This window comes from Chelonoidis abingdonii, chromosome 24, assembly GCF_003597395.2.
Source record: "Chelonoidis abingdonii isolate Lonesome George chromosome 24, CheloAbing_2.0, whole genome shotgun sequence".
Taxonomy (NCBI): Eukaryota; Metazoa; Chordata; order Testudines; family Testudinidae; genus Chelonoidis; species Chelonoidis abingdonii.
The window spans coordinates 7,156,379-7,179,219 of record NC_133792.1 but is presented as its reverse complement, the minus strand read 5'-3'; the positions used below and the strand labels follow the sequence as shown (position 1 = coordinate 7,179,219).

Sequence of the window (22,841 nt, the reverse complement as noted above, 5' to 3'; positions counted from 1 at the left end):
CTTCACTGTGTTGGAGAGGCCAGGGGCCAGCCCCAACCACGAGAGAGGAGGCTGTTGGAGACACAGCAGTTAGCATGGCATTCTCTCACCAAATGCATAAAAATGCTGCTGTTTTAAACAAAAAACACAAGAGACTTTCAAGACTATTTGACAAACAGCAGGTCTGGCAATATGGTAATTTCTCTCAGGCTACTTATTAGAGAATGATGCATTAACATGCTCAGCCGAACCCTCCGGAGAGCAAGAAATTACACAGTGCCTTTGTTGGTCCCCCTGCCGCCCATCACAATAGCACAACCCTCCTGTAGGCTGTAATTAGCCCTCCAGCTCCAAAGATTTCATTAGAGGAGAGAGGGGCTCCTGCAGGCTCCTGGTATTTACTGTGCTGTTAGCACGGCTCCGTCCCAGCACGAATTCTCTTCCAGGTCTGGTTGATTCCACTTAAAGCTTCTTGCTTCTCTGTAGCCATCAGAACGTCAAGCTTTTGGCAGGGCCCAGAGAGAGCTGGGGCGTGGGGGGGAGAGAAGGGTGGGAGGAGGAGCAACACAGCAAAACTTTGGCAAGACACTAGGGTTTTTGTTCTGGGTTTGCAGGGTGCCTGGCACCATGGGGTCAGAGCCTAGGACTAGAGCCCATAGGCGCTATGGTAATACAAATAGGACATCTCAGCAAGAGTAGCAGCTCTTCTCCAGGTTACTAAAATCATGAGTCAGCCAGTGACCTCCCACCTCGCAGGCTTTCAGATTAAGTGTCCTCTTCAGGTCACCCACCTCTCCTTACCAGGCTCGTAAATTGCTTGCTGCAAGTTACTGAGAGGTCAGGGCTTGTAGAACCCCTGGGGCTTGCTCCCAGGCAGTGACTTAGTTGCACAGCTGTGCAACGTGAAGACAGACAGCATCTCACCGGCCCCTCCATCACTGAGCAGGCTCAGCCTCCTCCACATGTTCTTCCCAGGCCAGAGCTGGAGGGAGTTTCTAGAGGTGCCACACTGTTCTTAGTACCTGGTGAGGCTGCTCGACATAGTGAAGGTTTGTATGATGGGATCATCTATCCACTCCGGGACTGCAGCTATCAGACAGTATGAAACCACTAGCCTTTGGGTGATGGACAGTGCGATAAAGGGGAGGTTGGGATCTTTACCTCCTTTTTTGAAACAGATGGGGAAACCTGAGATGGGAGGGGATGAAGCAACCTGCCCGAGGTCACCCAGTAGAATCACTAGCAGAGCTGGGAATAGGTCACTTAAGTTCTAGTCTAGTGCTTTAACCACTGAGCCACACTGTCTCCCATGCAGTTGCTCAGAGGCCTTGGGCGCATGTTGATGGAAGGCCTTGGCTACACTGGCGCTTTACAGTGCTGCCACTTTCTCGCTCAGGGGTGTGAAAAAACATCCCCGAGCACAGCAAGTTACAGCACTGTAAAGCGCCAGTGTAAACAGTGCCCCAGCGCTGGGAGCATGGCTCCTAGCGCTGCAAGCTAATCCCCGCAGGGAGGTGGAGTACTTGCAGTGCTGGGAGAGCTCTCTCCCAGCGCTGGCACCGCGACCACACTCGCACTTCAAAGAGCTGCCGTGGGAGCGTTCCCACAGCAGCGCTGTACAGCTGCACGTGTAGTCATACCCGAAGTTATTTCTGAGCCCAGAACACAGACCCCATGTCATTTGACATCCAGTCAGCCCGCCCTTTAAAACCTATTATACTGAGCTTGGAGACACTGCTCTTGCTTGAGTGGCATACCCAGGCCAAGAGAACTCCTCCAGGGGAGGAACAGCACATGACAGGCTATCAGGGGACTGGGCATGTGTGGGGGGGTTCTATGCTGCTCCCTCTTGCAGCTGGGGGTGTGAGGAGCATGGCAGGATGGAAAGAAGCTGTACCACTGCAAGGGACGACTGAGACTTGTGCCAGCCAGCAGCACAGGCAGAAGCCAGGCAACAAAAAGGGAATTTAAGTCCACCTGTTCCTTCATACCCTCCCCTCCGGGCTGGGCTGTCTGCACTCTGTCTCTCAGGAGATGCGGCACCAAATCTGCCCAATAATGCAGGTGCGAGCTAGGATTTCTCCAGCCCTGCACTGCCACAGAACATCCCCTTGTTCGAGGCGTTGAATTGACCTAGATCAGACTTGAGCTGCCATGAGATGGGGAAAACTGCTGACTGATGCCATTATCACTTCCCCTGGAAGTGCTCCTGCTCTTCAAGAGGGAATGGTTTTTACATCTGCTGCTCCAAACAGGCACGTGTGGGTGCACAGATGTCCTGCACATCTGCTCCCCCAAGCAAGAGCGAGCCCAGAATCACACCTGGACAGCAAATGGCAGCTGCAGTCCTCTTGGGGATCTCACAAGCAGGCAGCTCTGTACAGGCTGCCCAGCTTCATGGGACCTGCTAACAGGCTTCTACCACCATGATGGATTCACTAAATGCCTCCAATGTTGCTGGTTTATAAATACTAGTGCTCTCATCCCTCAGTGCTCAGGGTGTTGTACAAGAGCAGCGCCACCCATTTTACACACACAAACAGGAACCAAGTGAGAGTCTAAGTTGAACAGACAAACCACAAAAGCCAAACCACATGGGAGAATCTGCAAATTCTCCTCCTCACTACTGAAAGCAGACATTTAACTAAGCTCCACTAAAGGACAACATTGTAGTCAGGAGATGACCTAACCCAGTGTGTACTCAAGCAAAGAGCAGAAACCAGAGAGACCTCCAAGAGACGCCTGCTGAATTCCATTCCAAATCACCGAGTTCACTCAGTTTCCAGGGGCTTCTCATGTGAAAAAGCCGAGTCACACGTTAGTGCAAACAGGCCAAGGGTATAGAACGCAGCACGTGATCACATACTGAGCGCATGGCTCTTCAAACCACAAGCCCATTTCTGACCCAGACGTAGCTACAGAACAAGGGAGTTCAAACCCGCTTTGTTTTGGTGAGATTAAGTGATTTCCCCCTCACACCCCCTCCCCTAAGCAGAGCAAGGAGAGTCTTGCTGTGAAAGAGAACTGGCTTTTTAAAAATAAAGTTTACACATTGTATTTAACAAGCGTCTTCCCTGTCACAATTCAAGGGCTTGTCTATGCTGTTTCTTTACTGCTTTAACTGCATTTGGCACATGTATGGTTTAAGTCAGAAGTTCTCAATAGGGGGTCCGCAGCCCCCTGGGGGTCCACGGAGCCCCACAGCTAAAACCCAAAGCCCAAGCACCTCCTGTGGGGCTGAAGCCCTGATCCCTGGTGGCCCCTGTGGGGTTGAAACTGGGAGCAGCAGAGCTGAATTCCTGAACCCCAGTGCTCCCCACAGGACAGAAGCCCTGAGCCCATGGGAAGAGTTGGGGGTCATTGATCCTCACACTCCACAAAAAAGCTACAGTGCAAGAGAAGTGCAGTCCTGGGGCAGCTCCACACACCCACTCCACTTCTCCCAGCCTCCTGGCCATGTCAGAGGCAGGAAGCCAGAGGCAGAGTAGTGAGGCAGTTGCTGCTCTGGCTTCTGCCATGGAGCAGGCAGGTGCAGGGTTCCCTCATCTCCAGCTACTGCTGGGGGTTGAAGCTGCTCCTCAGCTCCCAGCCACTTTTGCTTATGCAGCTGCTAAGAGCCGCCTTGGCAAGGGACCCAGCTCAGTGGCTAGCAGAACCTTCTGGGAACAGGGACCACAGGGGAGCTCCACCGGCACCCAGCCCCTAGCTACCCCCCTCCCCCACAGCTACTCCCTTCCATGTACCTTGAGCTACCCCCCCTGTCCACACACAACCCCTAGCTACTCCCTTCCATGTACCTTGAGCTACCCCCCCTGTCCACACACAACCCCTAGCTACTCCCTTCCCTGCCCCCTGCCCTAACAGCCCCTAGCTACCCATCTCCCTGAGCAGTTTTCAAACTTTTTGAACTGAGCCCCCCACCTTTTGAATTATAATTTTTGGTTAAGCCCCCCCATCCCCACTGCCCAGACAGGCTGGGTGGCCTGCTGCAGTGAGTTGGGGTGGGGGGGTAAGGGAGAAGAGATGGCACTCCCTCCCCAGACCACACTGTGTGGAGTTGGCTCAAGCCCTGCTAGCTCCTATGCCTGAGCCTCTGACCTCCCCGCCCCCACTGAAGAAAAAAAGAAAGCAAAAAAGGCAGAAATGAAAAGGTTGAGCTTCCTTCTCCCCCGCCCCCCCCCGCCCCAGTTTAAGGTGTACCACCCTGTAGAATGGGTGCAGGGTTATACAGCACCTTTTTAGACTAGTGTATCAACATAATTTCCATGTTATTTTAGAGAGAGAGTATTTTTATTTTACACACACACACACACACACACACACACACACACACACGTTTGGATCAGTACAACCACCTCCCCTTCCCCTCCCCATGCCCAGTGTGTTTAAATTAGGCCTAAAGCTTATGGAAACGAGATTTTCAAATAAACAACCCAATTTAATTAATAGAATATCAGAGTTGGAAGGGACCTCAGGAGGTATCTAGTCCAACCTCCTGCTCAAGGCAGGACTAATCCCCAGACAGATTTTTACCCTAGTTCCCTAAATGGCCCCCTCAAGGATTGAACTCACAACCCTACATTTAGCAGACCAATACTCAAATCACTGAGCTGTTTCTGGGAGGGGTGATGGGGGTGAGGTTGTGGAAAACAAAGAAGATACCAGGCTACTTACAATGGCATCTTCAAGACTGCAGGCCAGTTTCAATGGTTGTTTTTGCTGAGTTGTTGTGGTTTCCCTAGCAAGGTGCAGAAGGTGGGGGCCTTCCAGGCTGACAGCACCGGTGTTCCAAAATATTTGTCCAGTCTAAAACCCACCAAGCTTGGGGATTTTTTTTTTTTTTTTTTTTAAAACAGGGGTGGGTAGGGAAGAGACTGATTGGAAGTCCAGAGGAAGCCAGGGACTTTATTTACCCTAGGGAGCATCTCCCTGAATTCATGTTTTCCCCCTTCTGGTCACGAGGAGGGGGGAGAGGAAGAGGGAAGCACGTGGCTGAACTGTTAGAAAACAGTTCCATGAAAAACAGGCAAGATCTGTTTGCAGCCTGGCCTTGCAGCCCACCTGCTGGGTTTCCTCTGAAATGGAACAGACAGACATGCTGTCAGGCTTGATAAACTGGCTTATCTCAAGAGCGAGAAGTACTAATGCTGGAGAAGAGCCAGATTTCCCCATTGCTTTGAATGTAAGTGTCTCATCTGCCACCCCACCTCCAGACAGGGGGTGGCAGCCTGACCTCCTGGCCCCACTCAGGAATCTGCAATAAAAATCAAAGAACAAAGCTGGGGGGGCGGGGGCGTGGAAGAGACAGGTTAGATGCCTTGCTCAGATCACTTTTCAACCACATTCTTGCAGGTTACTCAACTCCCAGGGGCTTGTTCTCCCTACCCACCCCAGTTCCAGAAACACTCCAAATTAGTACCCAAGTGTCTTAGGAGGGAGTGTGGGTTGGGCAGGAGGGAGACTTTGGAAAGTCTTGTCTCTTGGTTGCTTTCCACCTCCTGCTGCTTCACCACATTCTCCCCAAGCTGTTCCCTGGAGTGTGGGTTTCAGAGGGCTGGGAGTTAAAGAGACAACTGGTTAAAGGTCAAGGAGCTTTTACACAGCCCAGCGGCCTGCCCAGCTTGTGCCTTCCCCAATGGAAACAATCCAGCTTTTGTCAAGGGATCCCCAAAGATGGGGGTTATTGTGTAGTAGGGTGGGTAGCGCTGAGCAGCAGGGATGCAGAAAGAGCTGTGACAGAACTGAAGCTGTTTTAAAGAGGTGATACAGTGTACAGAACAAAGGCGCAGCTACAGCCATAACACTAGCTTTCCTCTGCTTGTTTGGCTTTCGTTAGCAATGCAGGGGACTGCGTTCATTTTTGGAGAGGCCTGAACAGTGATATGGGAAACCCAAACCTGAGCGTCAGCTCTCCCAGCAACCCGGACCCCTAATAGTGTGGGGCAAGGGGAGTAGAAGGGATGTGCAGTTTATGGCGTAGTTGCAACTCTTGTCCTTGGTTCCAGAAAATGTATGTAAACACATGCCACAGCCAGCCCCCCACCCCAAGCTTGCATTTTTGCCAAATTCTGGCAGGGGGAGTTGCACACTGGCTGTGCAAAGTCAGCCAGCCCAGAGAAAGAGGGGAAATGCATTCCAGAGCCAAGAATGCCTTCAGGGGAAGGCTCTTCCCTCCTGCCTGCCAACCCTGCTATTCCCTTGGCTGAAGCTAAACTCCAGGCCAATCCTCCCTCCCCACCCCTTAAACTCTACATTCCCTCCCTCACCCCCTACAGCAGTGGCTCTCAGCCCCCTTGTGGACCATGGGCCACGTGCAGTCAATCAGCACATAGTTGCAGCCCATGTTACATCCTCAGGGGCACAGAGGTGGTATACATATTACCTGGATGTGGCTCCCATAACCGAGGTGCATATGCAGCCCACAAATAGGCTGAGAACCACTGCTTTACGGGGAGTGCGACAGGGAAGTGGATGGCCAGGCTTCAGCCTCACATGAAGCCACCACTATGGTCCTCCAGAGCTCCAGCTGAAGCCCCCCACCAGAGGATGGAGATTCAGGCTCAAGAAATCTCCTGATCCAAGAGATGGGTATAAGAACTGCAGGGGCATCTTTGTACCTCACAGGGAAGCAGAGAGCACAGGCTGCTTGTCCGCAGTTCCCTTTTAAGAGCTGGGCTGTGAACTGATGCATCTAAAACACAAGGACAGGACCATCCTAGGCTACTCAGCTGTCCCTTCTATGGCTTTTTTTACTCATCAGGAATAGCTTCTTGTGCACTTCAGCAACCAAGGAGGTGGGGGGCATCCCCCCCCGACAAGGCACAAAGCATGAGCCTAGTCCAGGAGGAGGAACCTAACCCACCTCCAGATTGTGGCTTCTGGGTATGCTTTCTGGTGTGTCCTGAGGCACTGTACTAAGAATAACCCATATTTAGAAGTCACACACTTCCTCCAGCACATACAGAAGAGAAAAACAGCCAAACGAATGGAAAATTGGAGATTCCTTATAATATAGGCATTGTCCTTTAGATAAAGAAGGGGACAATATCTCATGCCGGATCTGCATAAGTATCAAAGTAAAAGATGTATGGCTCTTACTGGTGCACCCACACAGAGGGGTGAGGTAACTGGAGACACAGATGCACGACTTAAAGGGGAAGAGAAGACATCAACTTGCCTAAGCTTGAGAACTTGGGACAGCAGAGCTCAGCAAGCGAGTTTACTGCACTGTCTGAACACAGAGCCAAGGTGCAAATGGAAGGATGAGCACACAATGCCAGCCCAGTTCCATTCTCTACCACCTTGATGTACCAGCTTCTCTTACAGCTGCAGAGCTTCTCTCTGCTGCAATCCATCCTCCACCGTCGCCCAGGTAGGATGACTAACAGTGAGTCTGCAGTTCTAGCACATACCATTCCTTTAACAGTGAACACCCAGCAAATGTTGTCCTTAGCAAAGATCTTACACAAAGAGCTGTTTATCCTTTCTCCCTCCCCCATCCACGCCCAGAAGATGGCAAACCATTTCAAAGGGGCCTGTAACTCATTAGTTTGCCTTTGGCAGGCAGTTGGGAACATCACACTACATAGTGTCTCACAATGGAGTAGATTTTTCTGCATATTCAAATCTGTGGTTTGTTTCCACAGGACTGACTGTACCTGAGCTGCAAACCAACGGACCAGGGGACAGCACCTGAGCTGGAGGTCAGTAGATCTAGGTGTTGGAAACCACCACCTGCCTCATCAGAAGGTCTGCTTGGGAAAGCTGGACGGAACAGGGACAGAGGGTCAGGGGAGTAATACACAATGGTGCACATGTAACACCGACAGATCCCGGTCATCGGCGGGCAGGATCGAATCCGAGATCTCTGGAGCTAAATGCATAAGCCTATTGCATGAGCTAAAAGTCACATGACCCTTAGCAGCTGTAGAGAGAATGATGAGTCTGCTCTCTCCAAGAGGTCTTGGTGCCCCTAGATGGAACAGAGCACCACATCCAGGTGGTGTGGGGGTTTTTACACACACAGTCTACATTTAAAAATTAGGTTGACATAGCTAGTGCCCAGAAGTGTGAAAAAATCCTACTGTCTGAATGCCAGAGCTTTGCCGACTTAACTCCTGGTGTAATCCTGGCTAGGTCAATGGCGCCGGGAGGCGGGGGTGGGAAGAAAAGAGAACAACACTTCTCCTGTGGATTAAACTACAGTGATGGAAACACTCCCCATCTCTGTAGGAAGCATCTACAGGACAGTGTTACCACTGCAGTGCTATAGCACTCAGCATAGCCAGGGTCTGTGTGTCTGACACTTCCTGGGTGACACCAGCTGATGTGCCACTGGGGTTTTGAGATGCAAAAGCCAATAATACAGTTGGAGGTCACTGACATGACAACCTAGTACTCAGCTGTGAATTTCTATTTGAAATAGTACTAAGCCTCTTCCCACAATTGTACTACAAATTCACAAGACAGCAGAGTAAGTGACAGGTGTGAAGGGAGAAGTGACGTGACCAATGACTGCTTTAGAGTGCAGTTAAATAGCAATAAATAGCTAAACCATCTTATTACTCAACAGATCTGCTCCCTGTGCATTTGAGACAATCTGCTGGCCTCACTGACAAAGAACCATTTGCTACTGCTTTTTACTCCCGCTGGCCCTGCAGAACCAACACAGCTACAGGCGAATAAGCTGCATTCTGTTCTTCATCATGCATCAAACAAAACTGATGGCAACTGCAAACACACAATTGTAGGCAAGCCTCAAAGTGCCCAGTTTGACCCTCAGATCTCAGGTGGAGTCTGCAGGGCTGGTATTTTACACAAAAATCCACCCTGTGTCATCTGAACAGATGTGTAACATTTAACTCTGGATGACTATGATGACAGAGCTTTACAAGTTCAGTCATTTTTCTGTTTGTGAAAGCATGAACTGAGATCAATAATTTTTGTTTATGAATAATGGTACCTAGTTTAAGACTTGAAAAAATGCAGCCGTTTTAAAAAGGTGGACTTTTTGTTGAACAGTTTGTTCCTGTTCTAGTGTGGAAAATAGACAGGCACTTTCTTGCCAAGCTTTGTACTGGAGGATTTTGAAAGACAGATGCTGGCAGGGGAGACTAGGGCCTAGCACAAGTAACATGCTCTAGGGAAATGAGCAAAAGAGACGGGAGGCAGGAGGTCATGAGTGCTACGTTCACCTAAAATGACTCCACTGGCCTCAGTACTACGCTATACTTAAAAAGCACTGTACAGCATTACTTATGCCTGAGGAATCGGCGAAGATCACTGACCGACACTGGTCCAATACAAAGGACATTACTTCACCCACCTTGGGACCAATACAGCCACTGCAACGCTGCAAACAGTGACACACCCACGATTACACAGCAGAGTCCATATCTGAGCTGAGTTCTTACACCCACGTCTTTGTGTCTAATGCCCCATCTGCCAGTCCACACCACCAGCTCCAAGCAAGTGGCTTGACCTTTTTCACCTCCATTTCCAAATCTAAAAAAATGGGGATAATACTCAACTCCTCTCTATGTAGCTGAGCATGCCTTAAAATGCATCAGAATTCACCCTTGACAGGTATCAGAGGGGTCGCTGTGTTAGTCTGGATCTGTAAAAGCAGCAAAGAATCCTGTGGCACCTTATAGACTAACAGACGTATTGGAGCATGAGCTTTCATGGGCGAATCCCCACTTCGTCGGAAAGGCAGGTATTCGCTAGCTGTTTTTTAGCTGCCTTGCTCAGACAGTCCCTTCTACTTAGCCAATCAAGCAACAAATTGGAGGAAAGCCACCAAAATTAGGGTTTGACTTTACCTTTTGGTGCATCCCAAAGCCCATTACAAACACCTAATTGAACACAGACACCCCTGCAAGGTCTGTATTAAGCACACAGAAAACAAAGTGAAAGACAGCCCATATGGTCTGTTTTCACAGGTGCTGAGCACGCACAGAGCCCACTGTCTTGAACTGGAGTTTAAGCACTCAACACCTCTGAAGATAAATCAGGTCTTAAGTGAGTTGTCTGTAGCCAAAGCTTGGGACAGACTCTAGGGAGTTCTGAGTCCCAGCCCCCTCCTATCCTCTTACCAATGTTAGCCAAGACTTTAGAGATTAAGGGCACTGGCTGGGCTTTTCGGATGAGCCCTGGAAGCAGGGCACCCACAACCTCAGTGAGACTCACTGGGAACTGGCCAGCTAACTCTTGAGCCTGGGTTTCCAAAGCAGCTGAAGTCTTCGTTCACTCTGAAGACATTAAGAAGTCTAAGCTGTGTGTCATGACTCCAACAGTCCATTCCCCATCTGTGCCAGGGATTCGCATTCCTCCTGCCACCCCCCAGGTTAGTGCAGGGGAGCCCTAATTTAGAGGCTCCAAGGATCCCAAAGGATCCTATTTTCATCTACTTTGTGTGAATCAGGACAGAAGCACCCATGACTGTTTCTATCTTGACAATGATGTAAAGATTCCACCCAGGGCAAGTTTCACAGGAAATGCATGCCCCCAACGACAGTTCAGTCTCCCTCCTAACACCCAGGTGGAGGCAGAAGCCCATGCTTTATTCCAGAAAAATATGAGGATGCCCGATTTGCTTTTTTGCCCGAATCCCTCAGTTAAACTTCTGGGGTTGGGACATTTCAAAGTTGCATAGTCCATGCAGCTCACTTTCCCCGTCCGCCACCTAGGCTGCTACATGGTTAAGCTTTTCCAGAGCAGCAGACATCATTCAGATGCAGGATCCTCACAGAAATCATTGGCATGAAAAATATATATATTCACCACGCTCCAATACTCAGATTTGAAAGTGGTTACAGGTTAAAGTGACTTAAATGGAGTCTGAAGCCAGCCAAAAGCCCTGCAGCCCAAGTGCAGAAAGCATCCAGCTCTCAACTCAGGGCTGTTTTACCTGGAGTGCTTTATAAAGCCCTTTGGGATTTGGCAGCCCAGATACTCACCAGCCTGGTGTATGCACTGTCTGGCTTTGTTCTCGGCCATTTCCAAGGGAGACGGGGCTTTTCCTACTCCCCCTCCCACGCTGCACGTGGAAAACAAAAGTTGATTCAACCCACTCCTCCAGCCTATTGATCTGTGTGGCAGCCGAACAGGAAAGTAGCCCTGATGGTTCCTCGTCACCCCAGGGTCTGGGCCGGAGAGATGTTTACCCCAGGAAACACTGTAGGATAGCTGACCTTTCCCCAGCATGCGCTAAAAGCTATGCTTGCAGACTGCTGACTCCGCAAAAGCAGTCCTGTGTTACTGCCTCTTACCCATTTCCTACGAGAAGACGAAGCTTCTGAAGGCCCATGAGTTTGTTTCCTTGCCGCACACACTTCAGTATATAAGTTACGACTCCATACGCTGCTGTGGCAGGTGAATGCTGGTACTGATCGGTTTCAATGGAAGCCTAGATACAGCGTGAATTATTTGTGGTGTACTGACCTATTTGCCGCCTTTCAGCCAGTATTCATTCAAACGCAGAGTCCCTGGAGCACACCCAAGTCATTCTGACTTGTGGCAGGAATATATGGCAGGAGCAAATACACAGCTCCTCTCACTGGGTGCGCATCTGCTAAGCAAGGGAAGCGTTGCAGTGACTTCTTTCTTCCAGTCCTACCACAGCTGCTCTCCACTGAATTGTTACAGTGCACCCCATCCCTATGGTTAGGCCAGAGCACTCTGTGGTTCCTGAAGCACCCTTCCTATAAGGGCCAGCAGTGAGGCGGCAGGCAGGGCCTTTGTAGTTTCTAAAAACATGTTGCAGCTGCACCAGTTTTGCACAACCTGTACACTGACTGCACCAGACAGCTGCATTGGTTTTAAGTAGACACGAGCTAGAGACCTTGGCCCAGATGTTGCAAGCAATGTTTGAAAACCACATGAGATGGGTGCTGTGTTGTACTGGCATTCCAAGACCTTTCTGCATAGCATAGACAACCCCTAGCTGTCTTGCATATAGCCCGGCTAACATGATGTCACCTGTACTTTGCATGCAGCTGAGCCTGTTTCAACACAGGGGTATTTTAGGAGATGACAGCATTAGGTATGTTGTTGGTACACGCAGAACCTGTATCGTAATAAAACACAGCCCAAAACGGTATCCAAAAGGGAAGGACTCTTCCTACTAATTAGACACACAGTTCTCTATTCACCCCTTGCTGATCTTACCTTTATCCGCCAGCGAGAGCGTGCTGTTAAAGTACTGCTCCTCCACAGTCCACACGGTGTCATTGGCCTTGTTGGACACGCCGCAAGAGCCAACGCAGCTCACTTTGATAGCTAGAGAAAAAAAAATGCACAACTACATCAATACTGCAATAGAGTTTTCAGTCGTCTTCCCAGGCCAGTCAAATAAATCCCATCTTTTGTCTCATCCTGCTGCCTCCTGTGGGCTTCCTGCTCCACTGAGACACAGCCAATTTACCTTTAAGTAGAGCATCCATGCACTAGTTGCTGTGACAGTGCCCCTTTTACACACACAGGGTGGGGAGAGGAGATGAGATGGAGGTCAGTGGCTCTCAGTTCAAAGGGTATTTTCTCCCTTTACTTGAAAGTTATTGCTCTAAATGCAGCTTCTCTCCAGCAAGCCAGGGCATTTTCTAAGCTAGTCTCATCACACTTGCTAGGCAAGTTAAAAGCCTCTGGGTAAGATTTTTCGAGAGCAACAAGGAGCTCAAACCCCCTAGAAAAATCAGTGGGACTTAGGGGCCTTTGAAAATTTTACCTGGTCTCCCATTTCTCTGGCTCCCCTCCCCTTCTGTTCAACTAATCCTCCTCAAACACCCCCACACCAGGTAACTTGTGGTTTCAGCTCCAATTCCTGTGCACAGGCAGAGCAACCACTGATCCAACAGTGGGTTGTTCTCAGCCCCAGAAGGACCTGTTAATGCAGCGAAGGGAGCAGGGAACTGCAAGAGCTCCACAACCTTTGAACTCCTCAGGGAAAAGGGCTCTCTCTCCTGTTTGAGGAGACCCAGATGCACCGTGCCCACAGCAAGGTCAGGGCACACACTAACCTAGCAGTCATATGAAGGAAGGAGAACCTAGGACACCATCTGGCCTACCTGTTCTCAAAGGGGCAGCAACGCCACTCACTCAGCGGGACACAAAGCAAAACTGTTTAGGGGACGGGAGCCGAGATGGCCTGTATAGGTACTTACAGAACTCACTGTCCTATCTGAGCATCTCACAAACTAATGGATTTTTACCCTTACCACACACCTACGGGAGGAGGGGGAAGGGTTGCAGAGATGGGGGATTGAAGCACAGGTAGCTGAAGAAGCTTCAAGGTCACGCAGGGACTCTATGGGAGAGCAAGGAACTGAACCTGGGTCTAAGCCCACTCCAACAGCCTAGCTGCTAGAGCAAAGTAACCCACCAACTGCACTGTCTCTTTTGTGATCCAAACAGGGTCCAAATTCATGGGGGGCTCCCCCCAAGGTCACAGGCCAGTATCCTTCTCCTTGCCCCACTGAGGGGGCACCAACCACCTGCAGCAGCGCTTGCTGCTCCTGCATTGCAGACCTAATCCCAGCCCAGAAGGGAGGCTGAGGTGGGTGGGCTTGAGCAAGTGGCATTGTGATCCTGGAGCCCAGTTTGAACCAATTGAGGATGGGGAGGAGGAACAGAATCAGAGCCAACCCCATGGGACAGGAGTTGCCACTAGAGGATGCGTGCGCAGGATGGGCTTGCTCTCCACCCTCCACCTCCCTGAGGCCACCTGTCTGCACCTGGCCTATGACCCCTCCCCCCAAAACCTTCCCACTACCCAGGAAATGCTGCACTACACCATCCTTCCAACCCTGGTGGTTTCGAAAGCACAAACCTTCCCTTTCTATGAGGGAAAGGGAGTAGAGGTGGAAGAGTCCCATGTAGGCAAGTTAACATTCAGCACGGCTGGCCAGGCTAACCAGTGCAGCCACACAGGAAACGGGAGTCGGAAGGAGCCTGGGTCCAACTGACAGTGCCTCACACCATGCCCCAGGGCAGAGTTTATGACCTTTTCACCCAAGGCAGAAATCCTCTTTTGCTAAGCTGTGGGGAGGGAACATGGAGAATTCTTGGGGGCAGTAAGAATCATGACTGAACACACTGCAATTAGAACGAGGAGCCCTTGTGGCACCTTAGAGACTAAAATTTATTTGGGCATAAGCTTTCATGGACTAAAACCCCACTTCACTGGATGCATGCTGTGGAAAATACAGAAGAAAGGTCTATATCCACACAGAACATGAAAAAATAGGTGTTGCCATACCAACTCTAATGAGGCTAGTCTATTAATGCCACAAGGACTCCTCCTCCTTTTTGCTGATACAGACTAACACGGCTACCACTCTGAAATCTGCAATTCTGGTTTCTTGAGAATTTTCCTCACTGCTGATCCCTTACGGCTCTCTCACACACCAACAGTTCAGATGGTGGGAAGACAGTTCCCTGGCAAGCAAAGTAAGTGGCTGGTGTTTACCTTGGCCTCTCTTGAAACAAAGGCTGGTGCTTTGTGCCTTTTGTAAAGGGTTTTTGTCAAGTCAAGAGCTCTTGTGTGGAGTTTCAGGAAGGGCTGATCAGACACTAGGGCGGTATGCTGAACTCCTCCCTCTCACCCATAGGGTTTATGGATGGGCCTATGTGGGGATTAGACCCTGGGCTTTACAACACAGCTATGGCTGGCCCAATTCGGTGTTCAGTACACACCAATTGAGCGCATGCGCACACACCTCCCCCAACCTGGAAGGAAGTAACCATGCTGGAGACATTCTCCTCAACAGGATTCTAGCAAAACAGCTTCACTTGTTCACAGCTACGCTCTGAAGTCCTCAGCTGCACTAGGGACGTAACCTGATCTTTCCCGGATTATAGTATAATTAGATCCATGTTTCTAGACTAAGCTTCTGGGCAGCATCTCTGAGATCAGAGACTTTTTAAACCAACACATTTTCACTTTGGGCTTTTATGCCTTCTGGGCTGCTCTGACAGAAGGCATCAGGCAGAACAGTTAGTCCTGCAGAGTCATAGCAGAGCTGGAGTCAAAATATGGCTTTATATCCTCAACCATGGAGAGAGACAGACATATAAAACTAGCTTGTTACACAGAGATGTCCTCCTACAGTGGGAGCAGTAACCTCTCTGCTGGGTGGAAGGGTGTGCATGTAGACCCTGATACAAGCTGATGGGACCAGGACTACATCCAATGTCTTAATATGGTCCTCTCCTGGTTCTCCTCTGGTTCCCTGGCAGCAACTTCAGCTCTTTTTTGAGGTCCTCATCCTCCGACTCTGAGGCTTCCACAGGGTTCCTCCTTTGGCAGTCTCTCTGGGTGATCCACTGATTTGAAGTAACTGAAGCCACTAAGGATATGGCTACACTTACAGCTGTACAGCACTGGAGTTACAGCTGTCTTCATACAGCTGTGTAGGGAAAGCGCTGCAGTGTGGCCACACTGACAGCTACCAGCGCTGCAGTGTGGCCACATTTGCAGCGCTGTTGGGAGTGGTGCATTGTGGACAGCTATCCCAGCGTTCAAGTGGCTGCAATGTGCTTTTCAAAAGAGGGGGTGGGGTGGAGTGTGACAGGGAGTGTTGGGGAGACAAAGAGTGGATTTTTGGAGCTGACACTGTTCTCAGCTCCCTGGCTTGCAAGTTCTAAGCACTGGAAGACACACAGCACCTACCTTCAATCATTTTAAAAGTTTTGACCCTTCCCCCCCATCCTTCTTATTCACTAAATGCAAATTATAGCCTTCAGACCACATAAGCAGCTGCTCAACAGGGCGTCCCCCCTCCCCTCAAGCAAACAGCTGTGAACATTCCAAAGCAATTCCCTTGCCTCCGCTCCCTGGAGCAAAGAGCAGCTGTGTTTGTTTTTTAGATAAGTAGCTCCGGGGAGCTTGGAGTTCAGCCATTCTTCCGGTTTGTTGTAGACAGGAATTCTGGGATACCTCTTAATACCCTGGAGGCCAATAAAAGCGCTTTTGGTGGCCACACTTGTCGAGCAGCGCTGCATGACCAGCGCTGCAATCGTTACACCCCAAGCAGACCAGGTGTATAGCCAGCACTGCAGCCAGGGAGTTGCAGCACTGGCTGTGCCTTGCAAGTGTGGACACAAAGTTGCTGCGCTGTAACCCCATCACCAGCGCTGCAACTCTCCAGTGTAGCCAAGCCCTAAGTATCTGACTCAGATCTACCCAGCCCTACCTGAGGTGTCTCCCCTGTGAAAGTAGAATGAATTATATTGTAAAAATAAGAATAGAGATTAAAGAAATGCTGTACTTTAAGCAGAAATACCTGTGTTTCAACATTTGTCAGGAAAAGAAACATTAAGGCATAAACAATGAGCCCACTTAAGCTAATGGTGAAACATTAACTGGAGATTGGTGAAAGTTAGTAAGGAAATTAACTATGCATATCTAGCCCAGGTAAACTTCTCAGGGCTTGGCTACACTAGAAATTTCAGAGTGCTGTCGCGGCAGCGCTTTGAAGCGTGAGTGTAGTCAGAGCGGCAGCGCTGGGAGAGAGCTCTCCCAGCGCTGCATGTAAACCACATCCCTTAGCCGTGCTCCCAGCGCTGCCGCCCTGATTACACTGACACTTTACAGCGCTGTATCTTGCAGCGCTCAGGGGAGTGTTTTTTCACACCCTGAGCGCGAAAGTTGTAGCGCTGTAAAGTGCCAATGTAGCCAAGGCCTCAGATTCTGCTCCCTTTGTTATCTTGTTAAGTTTGCGCGCTTTTATCTGTATAAATATGATAGTTTGTGTCTTGCATGGTGCTCACGTTTTCTGGATGTTATTAGCACAGCGCTCTGCTAATAAAACAGAGTGGTCTGACAAACTAGGAGTCCTGAGTCTAACTTTGACACCCTCCATCCAATCTCGCATCTAAACCTGCCTCAGACATCGCCTGCCAGAGGGGAGTCTCGTCATCTTCACTCATCTTGGCATAAACTTACTCCCCTTCCACTGTTGCGATCCCACCATCCTCCCTGCCACGCAGGCCCATAACCTGGGAGTTCTCCTCAGCTCCTCCTCACACAGCAAAGCAAGCAGTGTCCAGATGTTGCTAAAAGATTTTGGTCCATGCAGCTCGTTTCTCAGCCAGGCTCTTCAACATTCACCTTATTGCTGTAGTCTTCTGTCCAGTGTCCGTCACACTGGTGTCATACCCTCCAGTCTACAGCTCTGGAGATCATCTCCCTGGCTAGTCCTCTGACCACACCACTTGGAATCATTGCCTTCCCCATTGCACTGCATTCAGTTTTCTAGTCAGTTTTCTCCCCTATTCAGACTCAAGGTGCCAATTTACTCCATTAGGTTTCCTGTGCCTGCAGGGCCATAGTCATCATAGAATGAACCAAAGAGCAACCACCAGAAGATCCAGTAGTTACTAGTTTTTTCTGCATTGACCAGTAGTTAGACAGAATACAGCCCCCCTGCTCACACACACACCCGGCATGGAGATTGGCATGTGTACGTAACTCAACTGGCTTAGTCCTGAAGAGTTCTTTATATATCATAAAGGGCAATTCTCATTAAGAGTCAATACAATTGGGAGTCCAATGCACTGGACTTCCCTTCTTAGCTCAGAGGCAAGGCCTTTTGTGAAAGGCTACCAGGCTGGTTTGAGGGCTGCCTTCACACTGCAATATTTCCCAAGCGGGTGGCCAAATGAGAGACTAAAATTGTCTGGCCATCAGTTGTGATCTCTTGGTCAGTTGTGCAGCCAGCCAGCCCTCAGTCTATGAGCCAATACAGGTCACCTGACAGGCCCACATTAGAAATTAATGGGAAGTGGGCTTCCAAATTTGCTAGGCAGCTTTGGAAAAATCCAACCCTTCTGCCCTAGCAGGAGGGGGTGCCACAACAGGGAAGGGAGTTCAAGGCTCTGCTACAACCGGTCACTGTTCACCAGAGCAGATGACGGAAACAGCAGCAGAGGGAAGCCCAGGTTTACTGCAGTCAAGACTCCAAAGCACACCAACCAGACGTCGAGTCACTCAGCCTTTGCTCATCATTTTGGAGTAAACGAATTCCACTATACAGCTGCCAGTCTCTGGTCTGGTCCTTCCCATAGGAGGATGCTCACACCAATTGCTTAGCCAGCCCATCTGTTACAGATGAACCGTTCCGAAACCCAGCCAGCTCCTCTCCCACCGCAGTTACATTTTCCCCCACAGCGAAGATGGTAATTTTCCTATCAAATTCTTAATCTTCATAGTCCCAAAGCACACATCAGGAAGCCTCCCTGGGCCACTTCAGACGTTCATAAGCCATCAGCATCTGTTGCTATGCCCAGTTGCAGAGGATTACTGCCTGGTAGTTAGGGCCTGCCTGATCTGCAAAGTGTTATCTAGGCACAGATGGATGCATGTGGAACATAGGGGACACAGCCAAGCTTGCAGTTTGCTTTAGTCTAGTGCACAGCTGTGGATGCTTGAGCTCCCTTTATCACAGGCCAGAACCTGTGGCACCTAAGGACTCCTTGGCTTTCTGTCAAGGAAATGGGAGCAAGTCTGTGGCCTGGCTAGGCTACTGTACTCAACTGTCTGCCATTTATTCCATTTTCTGTAGATTCAGTGGAATCTGGTTACAGTCTCCATTACGGCCATATTCCTTCTGCGAGTTCTAGCCCCACACCCGCCACAGGAAGAGCGGTTAGACAGCAGTGTGTCCAGATCACATATAGGCACTGGCATTTCAGCACCAGCTTGCTTGGGTTAGGATTGGCTCACCAAGGCCTAAAATCCCTTTCCTGGAGCTGAGCAGCAGTTACACAGGTGGGAAAACCCTCCTGCCTTTGACAGAGTAAAAAGAGGAAAGCTAGAGCCATCCTCATCCTTTAAAACCAAATTCCCTAATGAGCAGTAGGGGCTGGTGGATGACAGGAAAGGGCTTTGGAAAGATAACTGTGCACCCCCTATATTGCCATCTCTCACCATTTTATCATGACTAGCGATTTGGGTTGCTTAACCTGTCTCGTGAAAACACAATGCCAAGTGCCCACTCTGGAAAGTTCTCATTCAAAATGGCTACCACACGCTAATCCTCTCAGTGGGGCTGAAGCCAGCCACATAACCACTATGGCCCTACAGCCTGCTTGTGGAAGCGATGGAGCCCTTAAAGTTTACAGTGGGGGGTGGCAGTGTGGATGAGATTGGAGTTTGCCATGCCCACAGGCAAAAACAGCTGCCACTCTATGGGGGGCTGGACAGCTGAGGTGAGAGGCTGGATGGCAGAGACACTGACTGATGGATGGGAGCAGGAAGAAGAGGGGCCTAAGATAGGCAGAGGTAGGGCGGAAGTGGGGGTGGGGTGAAGGAGTCCTGCTGCTTAGGGCTTGGCTACACATGCGAGTTACAGCGCAATAAAGCAGCCCCAGGTGCCTTAGCTCACGCCCTATCCACACTGACAAGGCACGTAGAGCGCTCTGACTCCGCGGCTACAGCACTGCTGGTTCTCCACCTCAGCGAGTGGAATAATGTTTGCTGTGCTCCTCCTGGAGCGCTGCGGCACCAGTGTGAACAAGGTGTTGCATTACTGTGCTCTGATCAGCCTCCCGAAACATCCCATAATCCCTTTAATTCAAGTGGCCACTTCTCATTGTTGTGAAATCGACTGCAGAAATGTGGAAATACCCTTTCAAAGCTCTGTTTGGAGAAGCCGGCAGCCCCAAGAAAAAGCAAGCATTTACTGTTGGCTTTGAGTGAGAGGTGGGGGAAGGGGGGGTCTGAACTTACAAGACAGCATGCTGCCATGCTCTCAGTCCCCCAAAAATCCACTCTGCCCCCACATACATATATTCACACACTGTCACACTCCACCCCACCCTATTTGAAAAGCACATTGCAGTCACTTTCATGCTGGGATAGCTGCCCATAACACACCACTCCCAATGTTGCTGCAAGTGCTGCAAATGTGGCCACACCACTGCACTTGAAGCTGACAGTGTGGACAGACTGCAGCGCTTCCCCTACTGTGCTCTACAAAGGCAGGTTTAACTCACAGCGCTCCACATATGCAAGTGGAGCCATGGCCTTAGTGTCGGGCAGAGAAGAATGTGAGGGGGCAGGAGGTGGTGTTCAGGGAAGTGCTGCTTCTTGCCAAAGGTTAAGCCAGTCTCACTGGTTTTAGGGGCTACCACCACTCAGCAATGATTGATAGTCGTTCAAAGTTCTCTAATCTGCAGCTGAAACTCATCAACCCTGTACCAGCTTGAAGCATTAATCACCTCTGTGGTTCTCAAGTTATTTGCTATCCAGCCCTTCTTTTATCAAAAGATATGCCAGGAGTACTCCTGGCAGTTACCCTCCCCCTCCCGCTCCTCCCCTTCCTGAGATAAGGAAAGTGAAGTCTCCACCTGAGCAGCCAGGGAGAGACATGCATTTAAATTTCACTTTTCAACCTGAAGCCACCATACACTGGCAGAGCAGAGTGGAGTCAAAGTCAAAGTCAGACAGACTAAACACTATTTGGATCGTTTTGGGGACCAACCTATTTTTGGGGTGGGCTGACTCATGATTTTTAATCTCTTGAGATGCTACAGATAGACAGTACTGTAGCACAACAGAAGTTCCACTGGATCGTTACCTCGTGATGGATGGAAAGGTGAGCAGTCATGTCCTGGGGCACAGAAGTTGCATTTCTCACCGCTATGGCTCTAGGCCACTGGGATTAGCATCCCCCAGTCAGCAGTGCTGTACTGGAAGGGCGTTCATGGGTGCAGAGGATCCAAACGTTTGGCCTGGGTGGACTTCCCAAGGAGAGGAAGGATGTGGGTAATTTCCCCATCATACTATCCAATTTCAGCTATTTGAGCTGTAAGGCGACACCAGCAGCCTCATATTTCTGCACTTTCCTGTTCCACTGGGTGGACTTGATATTCAAATGGTAAGAGCTCCAGGGTTCAACAGAAAAGAGACATCCAATCCCCCCACACATACATAGAGCAAAATCCAGGAGTACCCTTGCACTTGCAGAACAGCCACATCTACAACATAGGCAGCGGTATCTATCTGCATGCATCCAGTGATGCCCCACGTTATGTGTCATAGAAAGAGAATCAAATGATGCTGAGACGAAGGCAGACAGATCGGCCACATCTAGCCATGTATTGAGGGTAAACAGTCAGCAAAGGAGCCTGAGCACATTGGCCTCCCCTCCAGGTGATGTAGGAGAGTGGCCAAGTCCTGTTCAAAGCTCAAATTGCTTGTCTCTGATTCAGAGTGTTGCAGTGCCTACCCTCACGGAAGCTCAATTTCCATCACAGGTGGGGAAAAGGACAGACATGTGAACAAGAAGCTGTGTACAGCACGCTCCCCTGCAGGAGACGACAGGGCAGAGTAGCAAGCAAGAGACAGAGGGCTAAGATCTCTTCTACTTCCCAGAGCGCTAACCAGATGTCGCGAATGTGCACAGAATGTCACCTGCTGTCCTGCATGAGGAATGAATACAAGGCACAGCAGGAAGTTTGGCAACAAAATAAAATCCAGAAGGTCGCAATCCCTCCCCCACCCCAGCTACTCTGAATCACCTCAGAGGCAGGTTTTCCTCCTATGGCCACTTCTTTGTGAATGAGGATCCCCATGACAACAGGGCAAGGCATCAAGAGACCAGGGCTCTGTTCCCAGCTCTGCCACTACCTAGCTGTGTGACTTTGGGCAAGTCACTTCCCCGCCGTGTCTCGTTTCTCTGCCCACCCTTTGCTTGATTTTAAGCTATTCAGGTTAGCAAGCAGCTCTCAGTATGTCTATATAGCACCTAACAAACAGGGGCCCCAATTCTGATTGGAGCCAGGGTGCCATTTAGGGAGAGCAGGAAGGTGGTTCTCTCCCCACCCCAAGTTTCATACCACATTTGGGTGAAGTCTCATAGAGGAAGAGCTGGTCCCCCCCCAAACCCCCCCCCAAGCCCCCCGCGCCCCCTCACTACCATGGAGCTGTGGCTGGCTGCACTGCTAGGGACCAGGAACCTGCCTCCTGATCTGCTGCAGAGAGCTGGGTGGAGGCTGATGTCAGAAGTGGCCTCCATCATATACCTGGGTGGGCAGAGTGCACCCCCTGCTCCAGCTTTTGCCCTGCCAAGATGCCTGGAAGAAACTGTACCTACCCACCCACTCTTTGTGCCTTGAGCTACCCCCTCTTCTGGCACACAGCACTAGCCCCTGCCTGCTCCCTCACTGGTTTTCAAACTTTGAGCTGAGCCCCTCCCCTTTGTGAGTCGTGAGTCAAGTGTCCCGTCCCCCCCCGCCCCCCCCAGACACGCTGGATGGCCTGCTGAAGTGAGTCAGCGGATGAAGGTGGTATTCTTACTAGGCCCCAGCATGTGGAGCTGGCCCAAGAAGTCAAACTATTTCTCCTCCCTTTGACCCTGGTATAGTGTTTTCAGGTGCCTAAGTAGCCCCTGGGATCAGTTAAAGTTACCCCCTCCCCCCGAAAGTCTGAAATAGCACTCTGGTTGGAGCATCTAATACAACCAACTCCTCGCACTGATGGTGGAGACTGGAGATTGTCTGAAATCCCCTAAAGGGGATCCCTGCAATGTTCAGGTCACTATTCTGGAGGGTTGGGGGCAGGGAAAGCAGCTGCACTGCCACTACCAAGGTTAAATTGAAGCCGTTGTGGCGAAGGGATGGGGAGTGGCCATGGGTTGGTGGGATGGAGGGGAAGGAGCAGCATGTTTAATAAGTTTGTTCTATCCCCATTGCTCTCAGTGCAGCATTATCCAAGTAAACGCTGGAGCCTGTCTACATACAGTGGGTCTGTAAAGTTTATCCAGAGTGCCCAGAGCTCGGGATGGATTCTCTTTAAACAGAGTTGTTTAAATTGCCTGAGCTACAGGGTGCTGGCCTCTCCAGCCATTGTGTCATGTTAAAAT

General features: G+C 50.2%; 1 protein-coding gene across 1 annotated transcript in view; it reads right to left on the bottom strand.

The window, feature by feature from the left end:
• Positions 1-22,841, bottom strand: part of ARRDC1 (arrestin domain containing 1) — a 69,354-nt gene that overhangs the window by 29,295 nt on the left and 17,218 nt on the right. Inside the window, exon 2 of the mRNA XM_032765229.2 lies at positions 12,148-12,258. Coding sequence (XP_032621120.1) covers positions 12,148-12,258 — 111 coding nt within the window. The remainder of the gene's footprint in view (positions 1-12,147; positions 12,259-22,841) is intronic.